General features: G+C 37.5%; 1 protein-coding gene across 1 annotated transcript in view; it reads left to right on the plus strand.

Moving 5' to 3' along the window:
* MGAT4A (alpha-1,3-mannosyl-glycoprotein 4-beta-N-acetylglucosaminyltransferase A) overlaps nucleotides 1-22,513 on the plus strand; it is a 79,058-nt gene that overhangs the window by 48,910 nt on the left and 7,635 nt on the right. The window contains exons 10-13 of the mRNA XM_027642108.1: nucleotides 6,941-7,071; nucleotides 7,648-7,755; nucleotides 8,150-8,343; nucleotides 20,814-20,892. Coding sequence (XP_027497909.1) covers nucleotides 6,941-7,071; nucleotides 7,648-7,755; nucleotides 8,150-8,343; nucleotides 20,814-20,892 — 512 coding nt within the window. The remainder of the gene's footprint in view (nucleotides 1-6,940; nucleotides 7,072-7,647; nucleotides 7,756-8,149; nucleotides 8,344-20,813; nucleotides 20,893-22,513) is intronic.

Below are 22,513 nucleotides of genomic sequence, written 5' to 3' on the forward strand. Positions count from 1 at the left end.
CTTTCTGTTCTCAGTGCTGCTGTAGAGGGCACAGTGTCTAAGCAAAAAAGAGTAGGTATATAGTTCTTAATACTGAGACTTGGCTTAATCAAAAACACAACTGTTTAAAAATATCTTGTTTTTCTATACTGTCTATATACTTGTGGTCAGCGTGGGCTCTGAAAACAACTGTAGTTAAATTTAGTTGTTAGCTCCTGCTGCTTGCATCCCTGTTCTTTTTTCCTTGTATCGTATTTGTTTGCCTCTTTTTAATTAGATGATATCAGTAGAATTTCAGATGCATTTAGCTATGGCTACACATCTTAATGTTCCTTTTCTACCTAGAAAATTAAATTAGATTTTTTTCTTCTCCCAATTTAGCTTTTAATTTATCCTGCTTTTAAGTTTTGAGAGAGGAATTAATATTCATGAAAACAACTAAAACTTTTGGCTTTGAGACACATTGGTGTGCTGTAACCATGTATTGCATGGAAATTTTATGCAAGTAATGTAGATTTGCCTCATCTCTGATTTCCCTTTATGGATCTTGATGCAGACTGATACTATGGTTATTTGGTAATGCACATAGCTATGGGGAAGAGCAAAAGTAGTTTGTAACTGGGGATTAGTTTTATGCGTAAATATCTAAGAGAGAAATTAGAGCACCAAATTCATAGAATGGCCTGGGTTGGAAGGGCCTTAAAGATCACCTACTTCCAACCCATCTGCTGTGAGCAGGGACACCTTTCACTAGACCAGGTTGCTCAGAACTCCATCCAGCCTGGCCTTGAACACTTGCAGGGATGGGGCACCCCCAACTTTTCTAGGCAACTGTTGCCTAAATGTGACTGATTTTGAAATAATCTCTAAAGAAGAGAAGTGTGGCTGATTCACTGTAAGCTATTGGAAACCTTGATCAGCTTTGCAAGTTTGCTAGGTAAAACTTTTTTTGTCATGGTGTATTTCTGACCTGAAAATTTAATTTATGCGAGTGCCACATGAGACAGTGGCAAATGTAGCTATTTAGGCTGACAGCAGGATTATAGAATTCTGTCACCTCTGCCACAGAGCAGATGTTGCTTCCTTTGGTTTTTTTTAATAGTGAGAGCATAGTCTTAAGTGCTGTCAAGTATCTAATAAATAATGTGTGAGATGTACGATGTTTCCCTAAGAAGCTCTGTGGAAGAATATGCATCTTTTGCTCCTCTGGATTCTGGTTTGCACTGCGGTCCCTGTGACAGAATGTAGGAAAGTCCTACTAGCTTTTTATGAGAAATATTGATTTATCTTCCAGCTGCTTGAGAGCTGAAGTGTTTTCCAGAGGAACTGCAATACTTTGCACTGTTGCTATGTCAGCTGTCACAAACAGTTAATGGAATGGTCTGAAATCAGCCTTTACATTGTCTTATATAGTTCCTCTGAGTTCTTACTGTGCCCTGATGTTTTAAGGCCTGTTGTTCTGATTATTTTAAGTTGTTCTGATTACAATTTTGCTCAAGCTGTGCACATAGTTGAAGTTTGGGGAAGAGTAGATCAAGTCAAACATTTGAGCTTTAAATAACTTCAAAGAAGTTCTAGTTTTAATGCCAGTAATTTGCATATCATTAACAGGCAAAGCATCGAAAACATCAACTATAGTTAGAATATGTGCTTGTGGGTATAAATTATTGTTGGTGTAGACTCAGTGTATTTAATTATTTTTATGCAGAAGAATGAAAATGAATGATTTAGATGTTTGAAGTTCAGAGAATTGTAGCAAACAAAGTGCTTTATTTCAAGTATGTCTTATATTCACCAAGAATACTGAGAGGACCAGAATAGTTCACTAAGGATGGCATTTAAATGGACTGAAAAACATATAGAAGTCTTGGCAGGGCTCAATAAATAGAAGAAAGTAGTCCACAATTATTTTTTTCCACTCCAGGCTCTCGTTTTTATCAATAAATTATATGGAGAATGTCTTCTACATTTTGCATATCTTTAGGGGTTTATGGAGCAAGATTTTGCCTTTGAGTCTTAATTCTTTTGGATTTTGAAGTTTCTTTCCAATGGTAGGTTGTATGCATCCAGAATGTGCAACCTATGAAATTTTGTCAGGAGAGTCTCCTGGATTTATGTATGTTCCCATGTACTGTACCAAGTGCACGAACTCACAGCAGGATGGGCCGTTGCTTCAATTGTTGTCTTTGGTTTGAGGCAGTGCATGTTGACTGCAGTTTTTTGCTTAGGTCTCTTTGGCTTGATGATCTTTGACTACCTATTGCGGGTGGCCAGTGAGAATTCTGTAGCCTAGATTTGGATGGCATCTCAATGGTTCTGTGGCTCACATGCTGCTGCATGGGAGGCTGCAAGACTGAAGGACCTTGGCAAAGGCTGCTGCTTGTTCTTGGGCTATGGCTATGGCTATGCCCTAGGGAAGCCAAGCTGCTGCTGCTCTTGCTTAGAAGAGACTAAGGAAGGACTTGGCTTATTTGGATTCAGAGGGGTTTGGGTGTTGGATCTGTGGAGTAGGAGTTGTACTGGGCTGCTTTCTATCACAGGGGCTAGCTGTGGACTGTCAGGGTTCCAGAGTTTTGAAGACTTGTTTTGCCAGAGACTTCACTAAAGAGCTCTGTTTTTAAGCTGCTGTAGGAAGTGTGTTCTGGAGAAAAAAGGGGAAAAATGGATCTATGGCAGAACTACTGTGATGGTGGTGTCTTGAGACAGAAATGACGGATGAGGAATGCAGTGTTACACAGAAGGATAAGGGACTGTGGCAAAGCTGTCCCAAGCTGTGTGGAAGGTGGTGACAGCATTTCAGAAAGTAATGTGTGGATGTCTGTCCTTGGTTACTGAAGGGAGACAATGGCATGTCTTGGGGGCAGGGTGTTACCTGTTCATCTTCGCTCCAGTGATCATTAGGAATTAATGTGAGGTGGCTTTGTCTCCACTGTTGAACCCTTCCATGGTGCTGGGCAGTGTAATGCAGAGAGGCCACTGAAGATGCTAGTGCAGGTACAGCCAGCTGATGCTTACTGGTTTATTCTGACTAGTTGTAGTTGGATATATCAGAGTGGCGTGGCTTTTTTTGTTTGTTTGGATTTTTTTTTTTTTTGAGGGGGGTGTTGTTTTTTTGGTGTTGTTTTTTTTTTCTTTCTTTTTTTCTTTTTCTTTTTTAATGTTTTTGGTTTTTTGGTTTCCTGGTGTGTCCTGTGATATCACCATGGCAGCTAGATTATTCCTGAAGTCCTGGGTGGTTGACTGCATGGTGGACAGTAGTGTGCTGGCCTAGAGAAAGGTGCCTCTGGGCCTAGACTAGTTTGCCCTATGGAAGTAAATAATTTGTTGATACCCTGTTTCTATTTTAGATAAAATTAGGATAACTTAAATTAGGGGAAAGAGTAAATTCCTACTCTTCAGTTTTGTTCTCAGTTTATTTAACTGTAGGTAAGGATCCTGTACCTTAACACTCAGTTTTAAGCTACATGGTCTGTGAGTGATGACAACTAAAGACTGTAATCCTTGTGCTCTTCAGAAGATGAGCTAGTCAAAGGAAAAAATGTCAGTCTGATTCTTTTGCTCCGTCCTTGGGACAAAGAAGAAAAGGATTCTAGAGCAGCCTGACTGTGTATAGATCCTGGAAGAGGATAAACTATCTCTTCAGTCTGCTTGCATTGAGGTTGGAACAATACTGTGGGGATGTTTTTATCTTCTGAGTTGCAGGGTATTGTGCATCTCTCTGACCCCTCATGGGAAGGTCTACTTTCTATGGCAGGAGATGTGACTGACAGACTGCCTCAGCAGGTGCCATCTAGAAATGATGGTTTCAGTCCCATAAACATCACAAAAACATCTGATTAGGCCCATTTTTCAGCTGGTGTTTTATTAGGGTTTGTCATATTTTTCTCTTCTCCTGCCCTTTGCCACTGAAAGCAGTAGGCAGAGATGAATCACCAGGAAAATTGGGAGCCTGTTTAGTTGGATGTGTGACAAGCTGAAAGCTGTTATTCTGCATGAATATTTTGCACAACATTGTACAAATCATATGATTGTTTCCTACCCATTTTTAAATATTTACTTCCACAAATAATGTTTTTAACAATATGACAATATAATGTGTAAATAGTAACAATATACTAATAAAAATCATAACATCTTTCTTAGGTCTTTTAAGAATAAAGCCTTGCAATTTTCCCTAGTTTAGTAGAAGTTGTCCCTTGTGTAGTGGGAGCTTCGAATTTTAGTTACAGCATATTTTCAAGTGGCGATACCTATTTGAGAACCTCATTGCAACAACCACTTACAAGTGATGTCAATGTTTTGGTTTTATAAACAGTCAAATTAAAGGTTTCTGTAAGCGACAACTTTGATGTAGCAGTGTCAGGTCATTTATTGTTTCACCACATTTACTTTTCCACCCCACTGTGTCACTTTATGAATCATCATTCCAATATATGAAATAATTGGCACTTTTGTCAGATGCTTCCTCCATATTTGTTGAACTGCATCATGTTGTAGCCTTGCTCAGACCCCTCCAAACTCATCTCAGAATTCCATAATAAGTATTCTTTCATTGGCTATGTTCTTAACCAATTTCACACAAGTCATAAAGAAATGAGATTGCATCAGACTTGTTTTCTGGAAAGGGCAAGGCTCTTTAGGTAATCTTCTAAGTATCTGTTCCCTTTTTAGGAAGATGAAGGATCTTGCAATTCGAGATCCTGGCATTCTCTAAGCAAATCCCTGTAAGGGTCTGATACCTGGTAGTGTCAGAACACAGACAATGGGGCTGCTGCAAATTTACTTTCCCTTAAAAATATGGTTGTTGATAATACCTGTAAGCTAACAAACCAGCATTCTATGTCTACTCTGATATTTTGTATAATGTGCCAGGATAAGTCACCTGTTCCGGTAGAGAAATGTTCCATCCCTGTTACAACAGAGATTTGAACTCCCAGCTCCTTGTGCTGCCTTATGTTAGCCTTCTATGAATTACAGATTTCAGTGAGGCCTAAAAGAAAGAGAAGTAACTGAATGTCTGGCTCTGAATGATAATCATGTACAGTCACAGTGAAAATGTATGTTCCTAATCACTAAAGCCTAGATAACTTTTTAATTTTTGTGTAGTTCTGGTTCAGGGTGAAACTTCAGGTATATCCTCTCTTCTGTTCAGGTAAATGCAAACATTCTCCTTAATGGTTTGGTAAGGTAGACTGCTTGCACCATTTCTTCACTTCCACTCAGCCACCTACTCAAGTAGAGTGCTACACTGCTGACAGCTCTTAAGCTTCATATAAAATGTTGTTCCCTATTTGCTTGTCATCCAGACTAGCCTATATGGCTCCTTAGTGGCCTTTCCAGGTAATTTTGTCCTCTTGTAGATGAGAACAGAATCCCATTTTCTGATGAGTGTGGGAAGTGGTTTGGGTACCTGAGAGGGGAGTCTGTTCTTAATGTCTCCTCCATCTGTTTTTTCTAAGAATAGGAGAAACTTTTAGAACCTCTACCACTTGTGGAACTTGTTATTTAGAAAGCCTATGGAGGCCTCCTCACAAGTGGAAAAAACCCCTGAAACATTTCTCATACCTGAGTACTGTTGTACAGGACTCCAAAATGTGGAGAGACAGAAGATGTGCATAGGAGAAGAGCTTCTGTTGGACTCTGATCCGTTGATGCCCACATGCCCCAAGAACCCATCCCCGTTTAATCTAGCACTGCCCACATCTCAGCCCCATCTGCAGAACTGAATCACTTCAGCTGGTGTCTTCCTAAGAGATTCATTGATACACAGTGTCTTTCTTGCCTTCTCCATTGTAGCCTAGCAAAGTAGAGGCAGACTTCATCTGCAAACCTGATGATGTTTTCTGAATCTGACTTCAAATCTGGAACTGCCTTTGGAATTTTAGCTGGTACACATTCATGGAATCGTTTTGGTTGAAAAGACCTCTGAGGTCATCAAGTCCAACCGTTAACCCAGCACTACCAATTAACCATGTCCCCAAGTGCCACATCTACACATCTTTTAAATACCTCTAGGGATGGTGACTTAAGCAACTTAAGCCCCCTGGCAACCTGTTTCAATACTTGAGTGCAGTCCCTGTGGTACAAGCACTCGTCAGTCTGTTTTACTCCTGGTTGTCTTCATACAAGGCACCTTTTAAGTGCTGCATTCAGTTTAACACGATAGCCCAGTGTATTGGCCACCTTTCTCTTCAGACATCTGTACTGGCAGAGAAGTGTATTCTACAACCGCATAGGTGGTTGTTCATGTTGATAGTAAATAGGCTTTCTTCATCAACAGTCAGTTTCCTTCTTTTGCAAAGGCCTCCTTTAAGCCTCACAGTTTACAGGGTTCCCAAGAATCCTTTAGCATAGTGCCACCCAGAATGGCACTGTGGTATGACCCAGAAGTCCTGCCGATGGCCTGTGCACTTCCAAAAAAACTCTGGTTGCTGTGGGCTGTCTCTCTTGTATTGAGTTGTGTTGTCTCTGGATATGTTCTATAGTTTCCTTCTTTCCCTTTGATTTCCTTCACAGAAGGATCTGAACTTAGTGGTAGGTGTTCCATTTCTGCTTTTTGTACCTACAAAAACTGAGACTGTGTGACTGGGCAGATAACACTTGCAGCAACTCCTCATCTCAGATGCTTGAAGCTTACACATGACATGGGGAATAGTAGATGCCAATCCATAAATCTTCTTTCTCTATTTTTACAAACTGACAATTTCTATTCTTAAGAAGACTGTGTTGTAGAATACTTTGAATATTTTGATAGCACCAAGATCTATTACAAGTTCTTATTCTAATAGTTGTTTTGTTTAGTTGACAGTTATCGAACTTTTAATAACATTGAGATTTCAGGTTGTTCATTGCTAGCATTTCTTGTCTTGGCACAAATTTATCATCTGTTGTCTCACTGATTTCAAAAGACAATGTTATCTCTAATCTAAAGTAACTCTAGTTATTCTTAATGTCACCACAGGTAAAATGTTCCAGTCTCCAGATATCACTCTTATTGTAGAGTTCATATTTATGTTTTATAAGGAGAAACCTATTGATTGGCTCCTGGACCATATCCTCTGGGTGAAAGTGTGTAACCCTGAGAAAGATGCTGTAAGTTTGTTTTTATTATAAAACTTTTAAAATGTTTTTGTGATGGTGAATGAGTTGGTTTTTGTGAACTGGAAAATAGCATAGTGTGTGTTACCATTACTGCATGTTCTGGGAGTCTTTCTTCCTGCCAAGATTTTTATCTCAAAAAGAACAGTTCTCAGAGGCTTATAACTGTTATTGCTTCAGATTTTGGACATGAGTGCAATAGGATGAAAAGCAAAAGTTTAGTTAATTTCTGTGTGTAACAGAGCTAAAATAAACTCATGTGTAACCACTGCTGAGGCTCTGCAAAATGTCACTGCTTGAATAGCAGTCTTCGAGAAGGTTCCAAATGGGGAATAAACTTTGGATTTTGGTCCTTCGTTTCTCAAGTAGCACCTTTGCTGAAAGACTGAATAAACAAGTTCTGTGCAAGAACCCTGAACAGTGTTATATTTGCACATCAGTCTTGGTAGATTTCTGGAATGAAAACAAGAAAGACTGGATAAATAGGCCTAGGTTCTTACCTTGTGTTGGTTTTTACTAATGTGATTCTTTTTTTTATCCCACCCTTCCCTTTTCCCCACACTGTTTCAGAAACATTGTGATCGACAGAAATCTAATCTACGGATACGCTTCAGGCCTTCTCTTTTCCAGCATGTTGGCCTCCACTCTTCTCTAGCAGGAAAGATCCAGAAACTCACAGTTAGTAGCCAATATTTCCCTTCCGCTCCACAGCAGGCCAATTAAATTAAAAACTTTGTGGTGATTGAGAAAACAGGCATTTTCCTGTTGTGTTGCATTTCCAAGCACAGTGTATATTGCTCCAGTTGGAATTCAATGTGATGTAAACTGGTTACTATTGAATATAAGAAGTGCTAATCTCAGCTAATGTGGATTTTTGTTGGGGATATTTTTTCTCATTTTTTTACTTTTACGGCATGCTCATTTTACTAATCTGTACAAGATCTGATGCACCCAAAATGGGTAATGCATTCGTTTTCCATTTTAGGTAAATGTTTAAGTGTAGCCACTTTGGAAAAGAACATAATAAACAAGGTTATCTGACCAGCATGATGTTTGTCTGTCTTTCAATTAGGATAAAGACTTCCTGAAACCATTACTGCATAAAATCCACGTGAATCCACCTGCAGAGGTTTCGACATCTTTAAAAGTCTACCAGGGGCATACACTAGAAAAAACCTACGTAGGGGAAGATTTTTTCTGGGCTGTCACACCAGTTGCTGGAGATTATATTCTTTTTAAATTTGACAAGCCAGTCAATGTAGAAAGGTTAGTAATTATTTGCCTTTGGTCTCATATATAAAGTTGCTTGTGCCAAGAATGTTTGAAGATAGAATTTGGGACTGTCATTATAACCTAAAGTGAAATGATGTAGAACATGTGGAGTTCAGCTGAAACTATGATCATTACTGTCTTCCCTCCAAATCTTTTACTACAGTAAGTTTTGTCTTGCTTTTAAATTTTTTTTTTTCATTTAATCTGGAGCTTTTTTGATAAATGCAGTGCAAAACCAGTGCTTCTGTGACACTTCATAAGAGAATTTAAAAGAAGCCAATTTGGTTCTGTTTGTATTTGGTTAGTCTGCTTCTAATTACAGTGCAATTGTACAGCATGGTATGTGGTACAGTATGTTGTGCCCTGCGGCTTCAGTCCCTTGGTTGTCCAGATCTGAAATCTTGCTGGAGCATATCACGATGTCCCCAGACCTGAAAGCTGGGAGCTCTGGAGGGTCATGTTTTTTAGGTGTAGCTTTAGGGCTTGAAAAAAAGTCGCTGTGCTAAGATTCCAAGTTGACCTATTTAAAAAACATAAAATTGAACAAAAAAAAGGGGGGTGTGTGTCTTCAAAATACAAATATCTGTGATTTGTTAGAGGACTAAAGGTGACTTCTTTTTAGCTATTGGTTAGATTAATTAAGGATAATAGAGTTTGCACTATAGAGATTAGTCATCCTTTAGTTTTATTGAGACTGATCTGGTGCTTTGCTGCTACTGTCTTGCCAACATGGTAGTCCAAGACTTATAAATGGTTTATTTAATGTCTATTTAGGTGTTGCTATGTTACTGGATTCCTTTTCTCCTTACTTCACATAACTTAACGCGTTCTTTTTAGGCCAATGTAACCCTGTAGAAAAAGTTTCTTTGAATGAATTTAACTGGGTATTAAGGAGCCCTTTTTGCAGTCCCGAACTGAATACAGTTAGTCAACTTCTGTGCCTTGGTACATTATCAAAGGCTAAGTCTTCACCTTGGCTTAGTGCAACAGTGAGGATCAGTAGTTTCCTTGTTACTACTATGTTTTTCCAAACTAGTCTGACCTGTGAAACTCAAATTTGTTGTTTGAGATGTCAGTTACTCTTTCAGTTGATTTCTGTACTTTAAAAGACTTTCCCAGTTAGCTTTCCAAGATGCATGTGTTAAGGAATATGACTGCCATACCTCCTTAGATTAAAGGCAAAATATTTTTTTAATCCTATGCCAATAGTTTAAAAAACACTTTTTTTTTATTTCTTTTTGATCACATTTTCCTTTTTAAAGTTACGAAGTAAATGTTGTCCATTTTGTTGTGTTTCTGTGGTGTTTATTTAAAAAAGAATCTATCTTCTGAATAGGTTAAGTGTAAGCAGCAAATTTTGATTTTGAGTGGATTAGGATGAGCCAAATGCTCAATGGCAATTTTGGAAAGCATTGCTAGCAAGTGTCATAGGTCAGCACTGTTATAAAAAATGACATGCACAGGTCTGAGGAAAAAAATTTTTGATACATATTGCCTGAATGGTGGAGGGATCTGGGGGAATGAGTAAGTACTAATTATCTGTGCAAAAGGTGGGAAAATAGTGTTTATTGTTGTGCCCTGGAAAATTGTAGCTAGGCCTAAGGTAGTTAATGTCTACATGCTGTGTTAAGAACAGTCTTAGCAGTAGAGGATTATATATTTTTTTTTATGCTATTATTTTGATTTATTGAGGAAATGCATTTTAGTTTTAGAAGAAGGGAAGTATCTTGCGTTCTGTTGCTTCCTCAAAGCAGATCCACCAATTAGAATGGTGCTACCTGTTCAGACTTAAGTTCAATGTTATTTGAGCTATCATTGTAAGCCATTTCAAAGTTTATTATGAGTTTTAACTTCTGTTGCCACAGTGTCCTCAAAAATACAGTATTTTGCCTTTCTGAAGTTGGTGACTGATTAGAGCTACAGATGTTTTAAGTTCAAATTGTTGGGGGGTTGTTTTTGTTTGTGTACATAATTTGAACAGCAGCAGCAGATTTTTGTGAGTGAAGGTCTAATGGAGCAATGGTATTTCCTGATATTTCAAGGATGCTTGCTGAGGCAGTCAGAAATAAAACTGTGACTTGCAGGTTGAAACACAGAAAAGGGAAAATGGACCAAACATTACAAGACTTACCTGGTAGGGAAATAAATCTGATAGTAGGAATTAAGAGTAGAAAATACACCCTTTATAGCCATCCTGTGTCTGTGAAAGGATGCAACAAGTTGTTTGGGTTTTTTTAAGTAATAGAAAAGCTCTTGGAATTTAAAGAAAATTTTGTCTGCCAAGTCAGTTTGAGGTGTAACTGCTTAGTAACTCCCATAACAAATTCTTGATGAAGAAGGTTTTTAATGGAAATATTGACCACAGCTCTGACTGAATGAATGGCAGGTTTGTTACACTGTGACAGAGCACTAAGTTGTTCCTGTAGTTTATTTTTCCACGCCAAGTGTTTTGCTGAACTGAATTTGAGTTTTCTGCAGTTCAGTAATTAGCTTTCATTAAGTCTTTAAATATTTTTGTTTAAGATCTGAGAATAATGTCAGGAATAACACTGGCAAGGATCTCTTAATAGCTTAAAATGAGAACTGAGCTCACTTCACTGAGCAGAAAGCAACGTGTGGCTATTTTATGCAAGACCCGGTTGGCAGATCCCTGCTGAATACTGAACAGTGAAGTAGGTGGTCGTTGTTCTAAACCACACCTGGAGAACGTGTAAACTGAAATCTTCTAACAGTTATTTTAGTAACAGCTCTTGCAGTGAACCTTTTTAGGTTTTTTCCAAGCAAAAGATCTCCAGCCACAACACCAATGTCCCTTAATAGTATGTTAGGGTCTCACTCTGGTTTTTGCAGTAAGAAAATACATACATTTCTTTCAATAGCATATCCTTGAGAATGAAAGTAGATTGAAAGACTTTCTTCTTAAAAGCAAATTGCACAGCAATGTTGGAGTATGGTTTGGTTTGTTGTTTTGAGGTTTTTTTAAAATAAATTGATAAATGCTCAAAATAGCCTACATTGTAAAGATAAGAAATACTGAATTTCTGTCCCTCCAGGTTCTTATATAATTATTGAAATCCACTTTGCTGTTTTGGTATGTACACTGCTGTTCCAAAACCAGATTTAATTATTAAAACTGAGAGTTATATTTAAGAGTTTCTTTATGAACCAGCCAAAACACATCTGAGAAAGATGTTCCATTGCAGCACTTAAGTGATACTGGTGTCCATCATCATCACAGCCATTTCTTTTTTAAGTGCCTAAATTTCAGAGTCCTCCTTATGGATGTGATTGACACAAATCAGATATGGTATTCAAAGAACATGTGCACTAATTACTTGGAGGAAGCCCTTGGAAGTGCATAACCTACGACTGTTATAATTAGATTATGTTTACACTTGTCTGCAATAGAAATTTAGAATGGATATTTTTAAAAAGAGCTTCAGGTTTGCTTTGGTATAAATGGATTTCAAATGCTGATCTGTATTTTAAGAAATAAGCTGCAGGAAAGGACAAGTATGTATTTTATACTGTGGAAAGAAAAAAAAACAGCAAAAAACAAAACTCAGCCTCACCTCACTAGTATATATATCTAAGTTTGCTTTATATTTTTAAAATATGAGGCTCATCATTTCTTGTATATAACTGCTTCACAGAATCACAAAATCATCAAGGTTGGAAGAGGCCTTCAAGATCATCTTGTTCAACCCTCAACCCAACAGCACCATAAGCACCCTAAACCATATTCCCAAGTGCCACATACAGACAGCTCTTGAACACTTCTAGAGATGGTGACTCCATCGCCTCCCTTGGCAACTTATTCCAATGCCTAACCACTCTTTTGGTGAAAAAATTTTTCTGATACCTAATCTGAATCTCTTCTGTCTCAGTTTAAGGCCATATCCCCTGGTCCTCTCACTGCAGGCATAGTAGAAGAGAACAGCACACCCCCCCCACCTCCCAGGCCCTCCCTGGCTACAACCTCTTTTCAGGTAGTTGTACAGAGTAACGAGGTCCCCCCTGAGCCTCCTCTTCTCCAGACTAAACAACTCCAGCTCCCTCAGCTACTCCTCAAGAAACTTATGCTCTAGACTTTTCTGCAATGCTGCTTGGTAGTGTTACTTGGAATATTTTCAGAAGGATTAGCAGTTTCCTTTTCTGAGGGAAGGGAAAATCTGTTTTTTGTTTGTGGTGGTGTGGTTTTTTTCATTCCCATCCCCCCCAGCACTGCTTTTATCTCTACAGTTGCTCCAGAGTTGTCCTCTTCTTTTAGGAACTTACTGGGTAGTCATCCTAATGTGACATTGATTATTAATAAAATGATTTTATAAGGTAAAACTTGCTGACTTGAGTTCAGTTTTAAAGTGAAATCTTAATACTTTGACAAATCAGTTTGTAGATTGCATTTACTACCCTGCGCTCTGTTATTGGCATAGATACTGAATGTGCAGTATTTGAGACTAATAATCTAATTTTCTATATTGTTGACCCTAGAATCCCAGGGAACACATAATGTTAACCTCACATGTATTTCCTGTGGCATCTTCTCACAACATAGAATTATCATGCAAATCATGTTAGTCATGCAAGAAATATATATGTGACTAAGCTAGAAAATTAATGTATTGAGTGTGAATAGGGTCTTGTTGGACTCCTGGTAACTAAGCATATACATTATTTTGTCTGCTTTGAAATTATTGTGACAGTGCTCAAAAATACCTTCATAAAAAGTAACAGATGATTACCTGGTACTTTGTAAAGGAAAACAAATGCAGCTTTTAAAACAGGTTCTCTAGCAGTGAAAAATAAAAGGAACTTTTTTATTTAAGTACAGCAAAGTTATAAATACATGCATTCAGTCATGTATGCATCTAAAATGTAAGTATCCATCCTATGGGATGCAAGTCCTGTAGGTAGAGCAATACAGGATGAAATGCATTACAAAGGAAAACAGACTTTCTAACAGCTCTACAAAACTGTAAGTGGAACTTTCTCATCATTTGCTTTTGCAGTAACAACCACTCAAGGCCTAGAAAACTGCAAAATTGTTTTGGTCTTAGATTAGTACAACAGTGACTTGATTGATATATAAGTTGTTCTTTGTTCATAATCACTATTCATTGTAGAAGTTCCCCTTCAGTGTCATGCATTAAACCTTTCATGGGCAGTTCTAGCTCAAGAACCACAACAGAGATGCACACACACAGGGCGTATGATTTAGAAATAATCTTTGTTCTGATTCTAAAGATACATGTCATTAAAATTTAACACCATCTTCATTTTATTAAGCTTTTAATGGTAGTGTCAGTTGATAGGCAATATTTGAAAATCTCTTTGTTTTATAAAATGTTTTGGTGTTTGTCAGTATATTTCAGGTGGGATAATACTTGTAGTGTACATAAAAGAGAATTTGAGGACTTTAGTTTCTGTGTTTACATAAGCTCCTGTACTAATGAGTTGAACATCCTCAAATGGATGCACTGACAGCAGGGATTTGGCAGGCAGGCTCCCAGCCACTGATGCTGTTTGCTCCAGGCATGGAACTCTGCCCGTAACAGTGAGGTAAGGACTTCGTATGAGACAGGGAAAAACCCTCAAAGTGTGGTTCAGAGACAGAAGAGCTGCCTGAGCCAAGGACATGCTGCTTCCTCCTTAATGGCAATAATATTCAAGATTTGTGTGTTTGGCAGTGTTTCTGGATTTACAGTTCTTAGTCAGAAATCTTGGAGGCTTAATGCTATTGCCTAAATGGTAGATGTTAATGCCACTTGAGATACTCTAAAATACTTCACCTGATTTCCAGAAGGACTTGAATCTCTGAGATGTCATAATTGCATCTTTCCAGCCTGTGATGAGGTCATATACCCAAGTGCAATCTCAAATGGTGGCAAATGGCTATGTTTAAGAAAACTGAATGGAGTGTGCTTCCCCAGCTAAGCTGGGGGCGTAAAAAACGTTTATGTGCATACACCCACATATATACACACACATACTAAAACCAAAACCCCAACAAAACCTTTCTACATTTGATTGGATTAAAAGTTCAGTAGAAGTAATCTTGTAAAAGAACATAATGGATAAATGAGTAAATTCATAAAGGATAAGAACAGAGATTTCCAGACAGACAACAGCCCCTCCCCTAAAAAAACAACCAACCACCCACCACCACCAAAAAATCCAAACAAACAAAACCCATTCACAAAATAACAAAAAAACCCAAACCACCTCCAAAATTAAAAATTTAAGACTCTTTCTTATTATTCTTGATGTGTGCATACTCCAGAGAGACAGTGCAGCGTAAGAAAGCCGATGTCGTGGTCCTCACTGGGAAACAGAAGGCACAAGTGGTCTGGGGAATGAGATTTTCCTACACAGCTAAATGCCTTCTTTACTGACTGCACAGGAAATGGTATGGTAAAAGACTGAGTTTGAGAGTAGTATGAGAAAATTAATTTCTTAGATATGTGCTGGGTAAAAAAGACTAAGACCACTATCCAAAATCTTCCCATCACCTCTTCAGTCAAGCTATTTTGTGGTCTGTTGACCAACATCTCTCCTTTTGGTGCACTAGTTCTTTGCACAGAAGTTAATGGGGTGGGGTTTTTTGGTGGTGTTTTTTTTGACAGGGGAAAATTTTTGTTTGTTTCATTGAGGGTTTTTTTCTGAATTGGGAATTATAACATGATAGGAAAGCTCCTACTTCATTGCTTACCTAGGTGAGTACTTGGCAGGTGTATACATATATAGACCTGAGGAATTAGGCTTTTTTTTGAAGTATAAACAATTTTTTCAAAAGACTGTGTAAGATACATAAAGAATAGGAGAATAAATTGAACTTGAGAGAAGGAAAAGAAATTATTCATCTTCTGTTTGTATTTTGAATGAGGAAGTAGTTTTCAGTGACAGTAGAATAACGTTTCCTGATTAGGATTCTGGGAAAGTGACACAAAGGAGCTAGGTTAGTTTTCTTTTACCACCTTTGCATCCAGTGATCAAAAATACTGGATAGGATTGGTGAATAATGACCCTTGCAGTGGATGATGGCATCTGTAGAGAGCCAAAAATTTGCTGACTGAATGTTGCTTTTATAGAAATTCATGTTGTGCAGAATTAAAAACTGCTATGCTGCATGTTGCTATGGATAATTTGCTCAAACATGGAAGGAAACATTTCCTCTCTGCCTTCCTACCTATTTTCCTTTTCTGAAAATGGGATATACTAAAATACATCATTTTGCTAAAAAGAGACATAAGGAGGATATGTAAAGAAGAGGATTTGATTCCTGATGTTTACAGAGCATAAAGGCCTGCCTTATTAAATAGATTCTTTGAATATTTGTGTTTAGCATCAAGTGAGATAACTTGTTTCCTTCAACTCAAATATAATGTCAGTGGATGTGAATTGTGCTGTTCAAAGAATTTTTGTATATTATTTCCTTTGATAAAGCTGCCATAATTTACAGGTAAAATTATTCTGTGTATTCTGTTCTAATTTTTAATTAGAACACTTTCTATATATTAAGAAATAGTTGGCGCTTATATTTGTTTAGATAAAATATAAAGGACAGATTTTTTTTTTTATGCTTAAAAGACGTCAAATTAGGGAATAAAGAGAATAATAGTGTTTTGGGCCTAAATATACTTGGATGTGAGAGAAAGAAAAGAGATACATCCCTTCATAAGCAAAACAGGGGAAGGATAGAGGAGTGTGTAGCTGGGATTTTTTTTTTTTTGAAAGTACAGATGATGACAAAGCTTAGCCATTCAAAGAAGAATATTAAAGCTAACAGTGCAGATTAGTAATATTTATATTAATTTATACACTGCTTCTGGGGGATGTTACAAGAGGTGAGAATCCTTCCACGTGCTTACTATTGGGGGAGTTCTGAATCTGAGTGTAGGCTTTTAAAGTACCCTAGCAGTTCATAGAATGACAGAATATGCTGAGTTGGAAGGGACCCATCAGGATCATCGAGTCCAACTCCTGGCCTTGCATGGGACACCCCAAGAGTCACACCATGTGCCTGAGAGCATTGTCCAAATGCTTCTTGAACTCTGTCAGGCTTGGTGCTGTGACCACTTCCCCAAGGAGCCTGCTCCAGTATTCAACCCTGATAAGTAACCTAAACTTTTGTCAGTGTATTAATGTTAATCATGCTTCTGCCCTTCCCTCCCTTTGTGTGTTTGAATGTGTATAAATATTTGTTTCAGCTTATTGGTTGGGGTTTTTTTTCTCCCCTCTATTTGGTGTGATTTATATGTGTATCTAGCTCCACGGCAACAAGTGAAACCCTCAGCTTGGGTAAATACTCAAGTTATTGAATATGAAAACTGAAAGTTTTCTTTTTAGCTTTGGCTTTGCTCCATTTTGTTTGTTAGTTGGAGTATTTTTTGTTTGTTTTAAACCTTCAGTGCTCTTGAAATTTTCTGTAATTTTTATGCTGCATGAGATATTGATGTTTAGCATCCTCTTACTCTCATACTCCATTGAGGTCATGAGCAGAATGTATGTAAGTTAGTTCATACATTTAATAATGCATAATGCAGAGAGGAGGTTTGTCTCTGTGCTTGAATATCTAGAGTAGCTAGTCATTATCTTTGACCTGCGACTCTAAAAAGACACTGCCAGAGGAAAAGGTTCTCTAAGATTCAGGTACATTGGTACTACATTTACTAGTAGTAAGTTAGAGTTGCTTTTCTCTGATGACTTTCATAAAAAATGTTCAATTGTGCCTATCTTTGTATTTTTTTTTTTTCCTTAAAGAAGCAGTGAAGTAATATTCCGTAAGGTAATAGTAGTGTTGTTTTTTTTTTAACTTCAGGTGAATTTGTGTTTGTTTGGGATTACTATATTTAGAGATCTATGGCTTTTGGAATTTTAATTTGAAGGAATGGTTCACAAGGTGTTATGTTTAAGCAGCAGATAGAAAAGAAAATCTTAATGATTCTACCCTAAGAAAAATGGCAATTAATTTGGAAGGAAAAAACCATGTTTTCACTGTTTACATGGACTGTCATATATAAATCCCAGGACAGGTGTCAGAGTAATTTAGCAGGTGAAAGTAAAGATACTTCCAAGTCTTTCAGTATCCCTATTGAGAAATACCTGTCACAATCTGAAAACCTTAGAATCGTAGAATTGTGCAGCTTGGAAAAGACCTTTAAGATCATTTAGTCAAATTGTAAACCCATGTTTGTCTTGAAAGAAAAAGGACTGGGCCAGACATCTTATTAGTGGATGGAGGATTAAACAAAAGGAAAAAAAGCCAACCTTGTAATCCTGTGACCATCAGCTGAATTACTCTACATTAGGGATTTAATGAAGATCCCAAATGTGCTGTGAATATCTCTGTGGTTTTTAGAAAAGTCTGTTTTATTTAAGAGGTGTCAGATAAATAAATCAGTTCACTAGTTAGGGGACAAATGTCTTCCCCCCACCCTGTGAGGGGGAACTCCATAATGCTGTCTTGTCCAGTTAAATATCTAGCATGTCAGCAAATTCGTAAAAGTTGGCTTGGCATATATAGAGTGCAAAACCAAAAGGTTTGGGGAGGTGAGGACAGGTTCCTTAAAAGCCAATTCAAGGATTTTGGGATGGCAAATTTAACTGACATTTGTTTCAAAATGGGTTTTACTCTCTGTGGCAAATCTCCACTGCAAAATCTCCCCTGTCAGGAAAGCAAGTTTCACAAAAGCATAGCTCACGACACTTATTTTAGAAGTTGTAGAATATCTGTTTGTAAATTAAATTTTATTTCAATATAAATTTTCTAATTTGTAAATTTTATTTCTAAACAAAATGTCATAGATATGAATTGACTGTGTATGTGTATTTATACTTCTGTTTTCAATCTGTGTAACTTTTTATGTTCAAGTAGGTGTTATCTGTCAAATGTTGAAGCAAGACTCAGATATAAAAATATCCCTTCCTTCCTAAACATAATTTAAAATGTGACATATGCATTTGTGTGTGCATATGGATACTTATAGAAAACACAATAAAGAAGCAGGTTTGATTACAGGGAAGTCTGGAAATCAGGTTTGATTAATTACCACTGTAAATTGTTCTGGCATTGTGCCAACCTGTGGGTGCCTTGGTCTAATGGAGTGACAACTGCTGAGGGGAGGAAACTGCACTTGGATCTCAAAGTTGATAGCACAGTAGGAGAAATGGTTGGCTGTGGTTGTATGCTCGCAGGGTTGTTTTGAAAAAGAAACCAACCCCAAATAATTAAGTAACACTCCTTCCCCCAGCCCCCCCCCCAAACAAACAAAAACCCCTTAAAACTGCTCCTTCTCCCCTGCCCGACTTCCCCCCAAATGTCCCATCCAAACATCCCAAGTCACTTACTGTTTAGTGAGAACACAGCGATTGCAGACCACAGAGAGTTTCTTTGTCCTCTTAAAAATGAGTGCTAAGGAAAAGCAGCGTGTCTGTGGTTTGGGTGGAGCATTTGATAGGAACACCTGAGATAGGAAGTGTTTGATCACTTGCATTTTAAAATAAGTCTCCTTAAAATTTTCAGTTTTTTCAAGAGAAAAAGTGCCCAGTCTTGCCTTAGGATAGATGACAGACTAAGGAATGGCAAATTATATCTACTATGTCAGAAGAGAGCAGAATATATTTTTAGTTTTCTGGTCAGATTTGTCAAGAGTTTTCTTTTGCTTGCTATTGAGATGTGCAATGAAGGCATCTTCCTAGAAAGGATGATTCTTTGGAGTTTTTTGGATATTATTAATGTTTAGCAAAAGTTACAAGATTTTTCTCAAAAGAGCTGTGGGTGTTTTATGTAGCTTGCATACTTAAGAATTGACTGATCTTTGCATTAAACTGCAGTGGGAAAATTATTTTTCTTGAAGCACATACAGTTCTGAAGCTTACTCAGTCCTGTCCTGTTTTGCAGTTCAGCTGTGCAGTTCTGCTGAAACCAGTGCAATAGAAATCAATGTGGCTTTCTTGTATCACAATGGGTGCTTTTCCTTCTTTTCTGAGCATTGATAAAAGAAATGTTCTATGTGTGTCTGTATTTTCTTCAAGTACTTATATGATTTTCAGGTCACAGACATTTCTAAGTCAGGATCAGAAAGCTCTGTTTTCTTCTACTTGTCTTGTAGAAGTAGCTATGCAGTATGGATTAATGGCAGGTATTTACCTGGTTTCAGACATACTGGATAAAGACAAACTGGAATTTACATCTTCAACTATGTCTTAATAAATTGCAAATTGAGCTAATGTTTGTAATTGTAATCAGCTGATAATTTCTGAACTAATTTTGTCTCTGGCTGGTGACATGTTTAATGTCGAAAATGGTTCTCACTCTGAGTTCTGATTGAAGAAAGATTTGAAATGTGTTGATAGATTTTTACATATTCATTTAAACATAATAAAATAAAATGGGCTTGTTAAAAGTGGCATCTGAGTAGGTGTAGTATCTAGGTAGTTTTTGACAGTAATCTGAATAAACTTTCTGGTCCACTAGAAAAAAGGGTGAGTGATGAACAATTTTTCAAGCACTGATACCACCTAGTGGTGAAAAATATTGTTACTTTTTTACGTAATATGTATTCAGAATAATATGACGTTTGCGTTATGTATAAAGAAAGGGGAAGTAAACAGTCTGTTTTGCAACATTGTCTATACATACAGGACTGCAAAAGCTGTTTTGAGAGTGGGCAGCTAGAATATGAAAACTTGCATTTCACTGATGGATGCTGATAGGGATGTTTAGGGATAGGTTTAGATACAGTTTTAAACATGTTTACTCTGCACCATTAAAAAAATCATTAAATGCACAACTGAATGAGAGTTATGGGTACTTTTGTACAGGTGTAAAAAAAAAAAAAAGGTCCTTTTAACATAGATGTTTGTTTGTTTAAATAAATCTGTCTTTGGAATAGAACTTTGAATTCAGGTAACATTGAGGGTGTGGATATGGGTTGGGAATTCCTGGCACAATCATCAAGGAGATTTTGCAATGAACCAGGGTGGAGAGTTGGACTTGGGAAGCCCTGGCCTGGCAAAATATTGACTTAGATAAGTTCCCAGAGCTGGTTCAGAATGGATCTGCAGAGTTCATCCTGTGGGTACAAGGAGAGGGTGACGTGTGGAAGGGGACAGGCTGAAGGAAGGCAGGGCTCCTGCTTCTGTAGGTGGTACCAGTGTGTGCCAGGCAATATTGACTACAGCGCTGGGTGCTTTGTATAATGCAGTCTGTCAAGATCAGATTAGGGAAACTCCCTTTATCAGTAAAATGCTCTACAATTACTCTTCAAAAAAATTAATAGTTTTAGCCCTTTCAATTACAGTAGTATATGAAACCATCTTATCCCCATCTGATGTAGGTCCAGTTATAAAGTTATGTTTATCCTTGTAACACCTGTAATGTGAAGATTAACATGTAAAATAGTAGCAAAGCTAATTCTGACTGATGTATGTAGGTTGTTTTATTTTTCCCCTTTCGTGTATAGGTACTTGTTTCACAGTGGCAATCCAGAGCATCCAGGAGACATACTTCTAAACACGACTGTAGAAGTTTTGCCTTTCCAGGTATGAATGTATTGATTTTTGTCTTCTTCATTACAGGATAAAAGCAAAATCTCTTAACTTCATTGACTTTTTTAAAAGAGTGAGGGAGACATAAATACTTGGTTTGAGTGTATGATCTTTTTGCTCTGATGCTCTCACAAATTTTCTTCTTTTAATTGGATCTGTTCACAGAAGACTATGGTAACTATTCAGATGTTCATTCAGAGTGCAGTCTGCTACAAGTGCTGTTGATAATTTGGTGGTGAACAAAGTCATTTTTGTCCAGTTCACTGCTACTATTTAGAGCATAAAAACCCCAGTCTTCCCTCTCCCATGTATTTTGGAAAATGGGAAACCTAAGTCAATCTGCTTTTTGACGTAATAAAAAAGTCTTAATTCAGGAATTGACAAACATCCAGACCTTACTATATACTGAAATATATAGGTTCTTAAACGGAATGTGTACCTTTCTCCTGATTATTGATTTTTTTCCCCATAAATCAGTCAGAGTTTTGTCACAGGAGAGCACTTCTTCATCTAAAGTATATTCTTGTTTGACACCAGATGGTATGGGTTCTTTTTCTTCAACCGGATATTACAGCTAACCACTTATATCACAGAAGTCTGTGAGAGGATTAAGATATTACTTTGGACAAGTTTATTTTATTTAGTACTAACATGGCAAAGTTTTTCTATCTTCTCCCATTTACCTGGTGTAGGAATCTGGACATCTATGCCTAAATTGCCATATTCTGAATCTTTGTTTTTTAACTTACTTTTTATTTGTTTTTTTTAAATTAAATAATTATGGAGGAGTTCACGTATCCATTTTTGCAGTCTGTCTTCCTTGGAGCGAGCAAAAATAGGAAATTATGACCACCCCCACCGCTAAAAAGAAATTTGTTAGTTTGATTCTAATTATACAACATGACATGTGGGATAATTATATCATAAGATCTGTGGGTTTTGTTTCTCAAGACCTGGAAATACATTCAACTACAAAAACAGCAGCAGCCTTCACTTCATCTAAGCCCAAGATAAAACATGAATATACAAGGTAATGAGCAAAAATGTGCATCAAGCATCTCTTTTTTGGCTATACTTGGCTGTGAAATGTCCCTCAAACTGGAGCATCCCTTGAGGAATAATGCTACTGAGCTTCTATTGCTATTGATGCAATATGTGGAAAAGGTAAACAGAAAATTCTCTATCTGGCCTGTTCCTAAGCCATTGGTGTCAACAAAAAATGTTGCCACTATGAGGACAGCAACTCCTGAGGGACCTGTTTCTCCACGATGGACTTCGGTAGAGCTAGAAGCCCGTTCAGGTATTTCAACCCTGTTCTCCTTAAGCAGAATTCAGAAGAACAAAAAACCCTTAGAAACGAGAATGCCCCCAGACTGTATTTGTCTGGGACTCAAGCAACAAATTTAAAAAAAAGCCCCAAACCAACCCGTAACAAAAAACTGCCCCAAACTCCCAAACAATAACAGCAACAACAACAAAAGAACACCAAAACACCCACTCGCCCCCCCAAAAAAAAACCAAAAAACCAGACCCACAGAATCCCCACCACTTCTTCAGCATCTTCCCTTCAAAGTAGGAATTAAAAAAAAAAGGAAGCTGATGGATTTAATCTCCT

The sequence above is a fragment of the Corapipo altera genome, unplaced genomic scaffold (genome assembly GCF_003945725.1).
Source record: "Corapipo altera isolate COAL_440 unplaced genomic scaffold, ASM394572v1 0, whole genome shotgun sequence".
Taxonomy (NCBI): Eukaryota; Metazoa; Chordata; class Aves; order Passeriformes; family Pipridae; genus Corapipo; species Corapipo altera.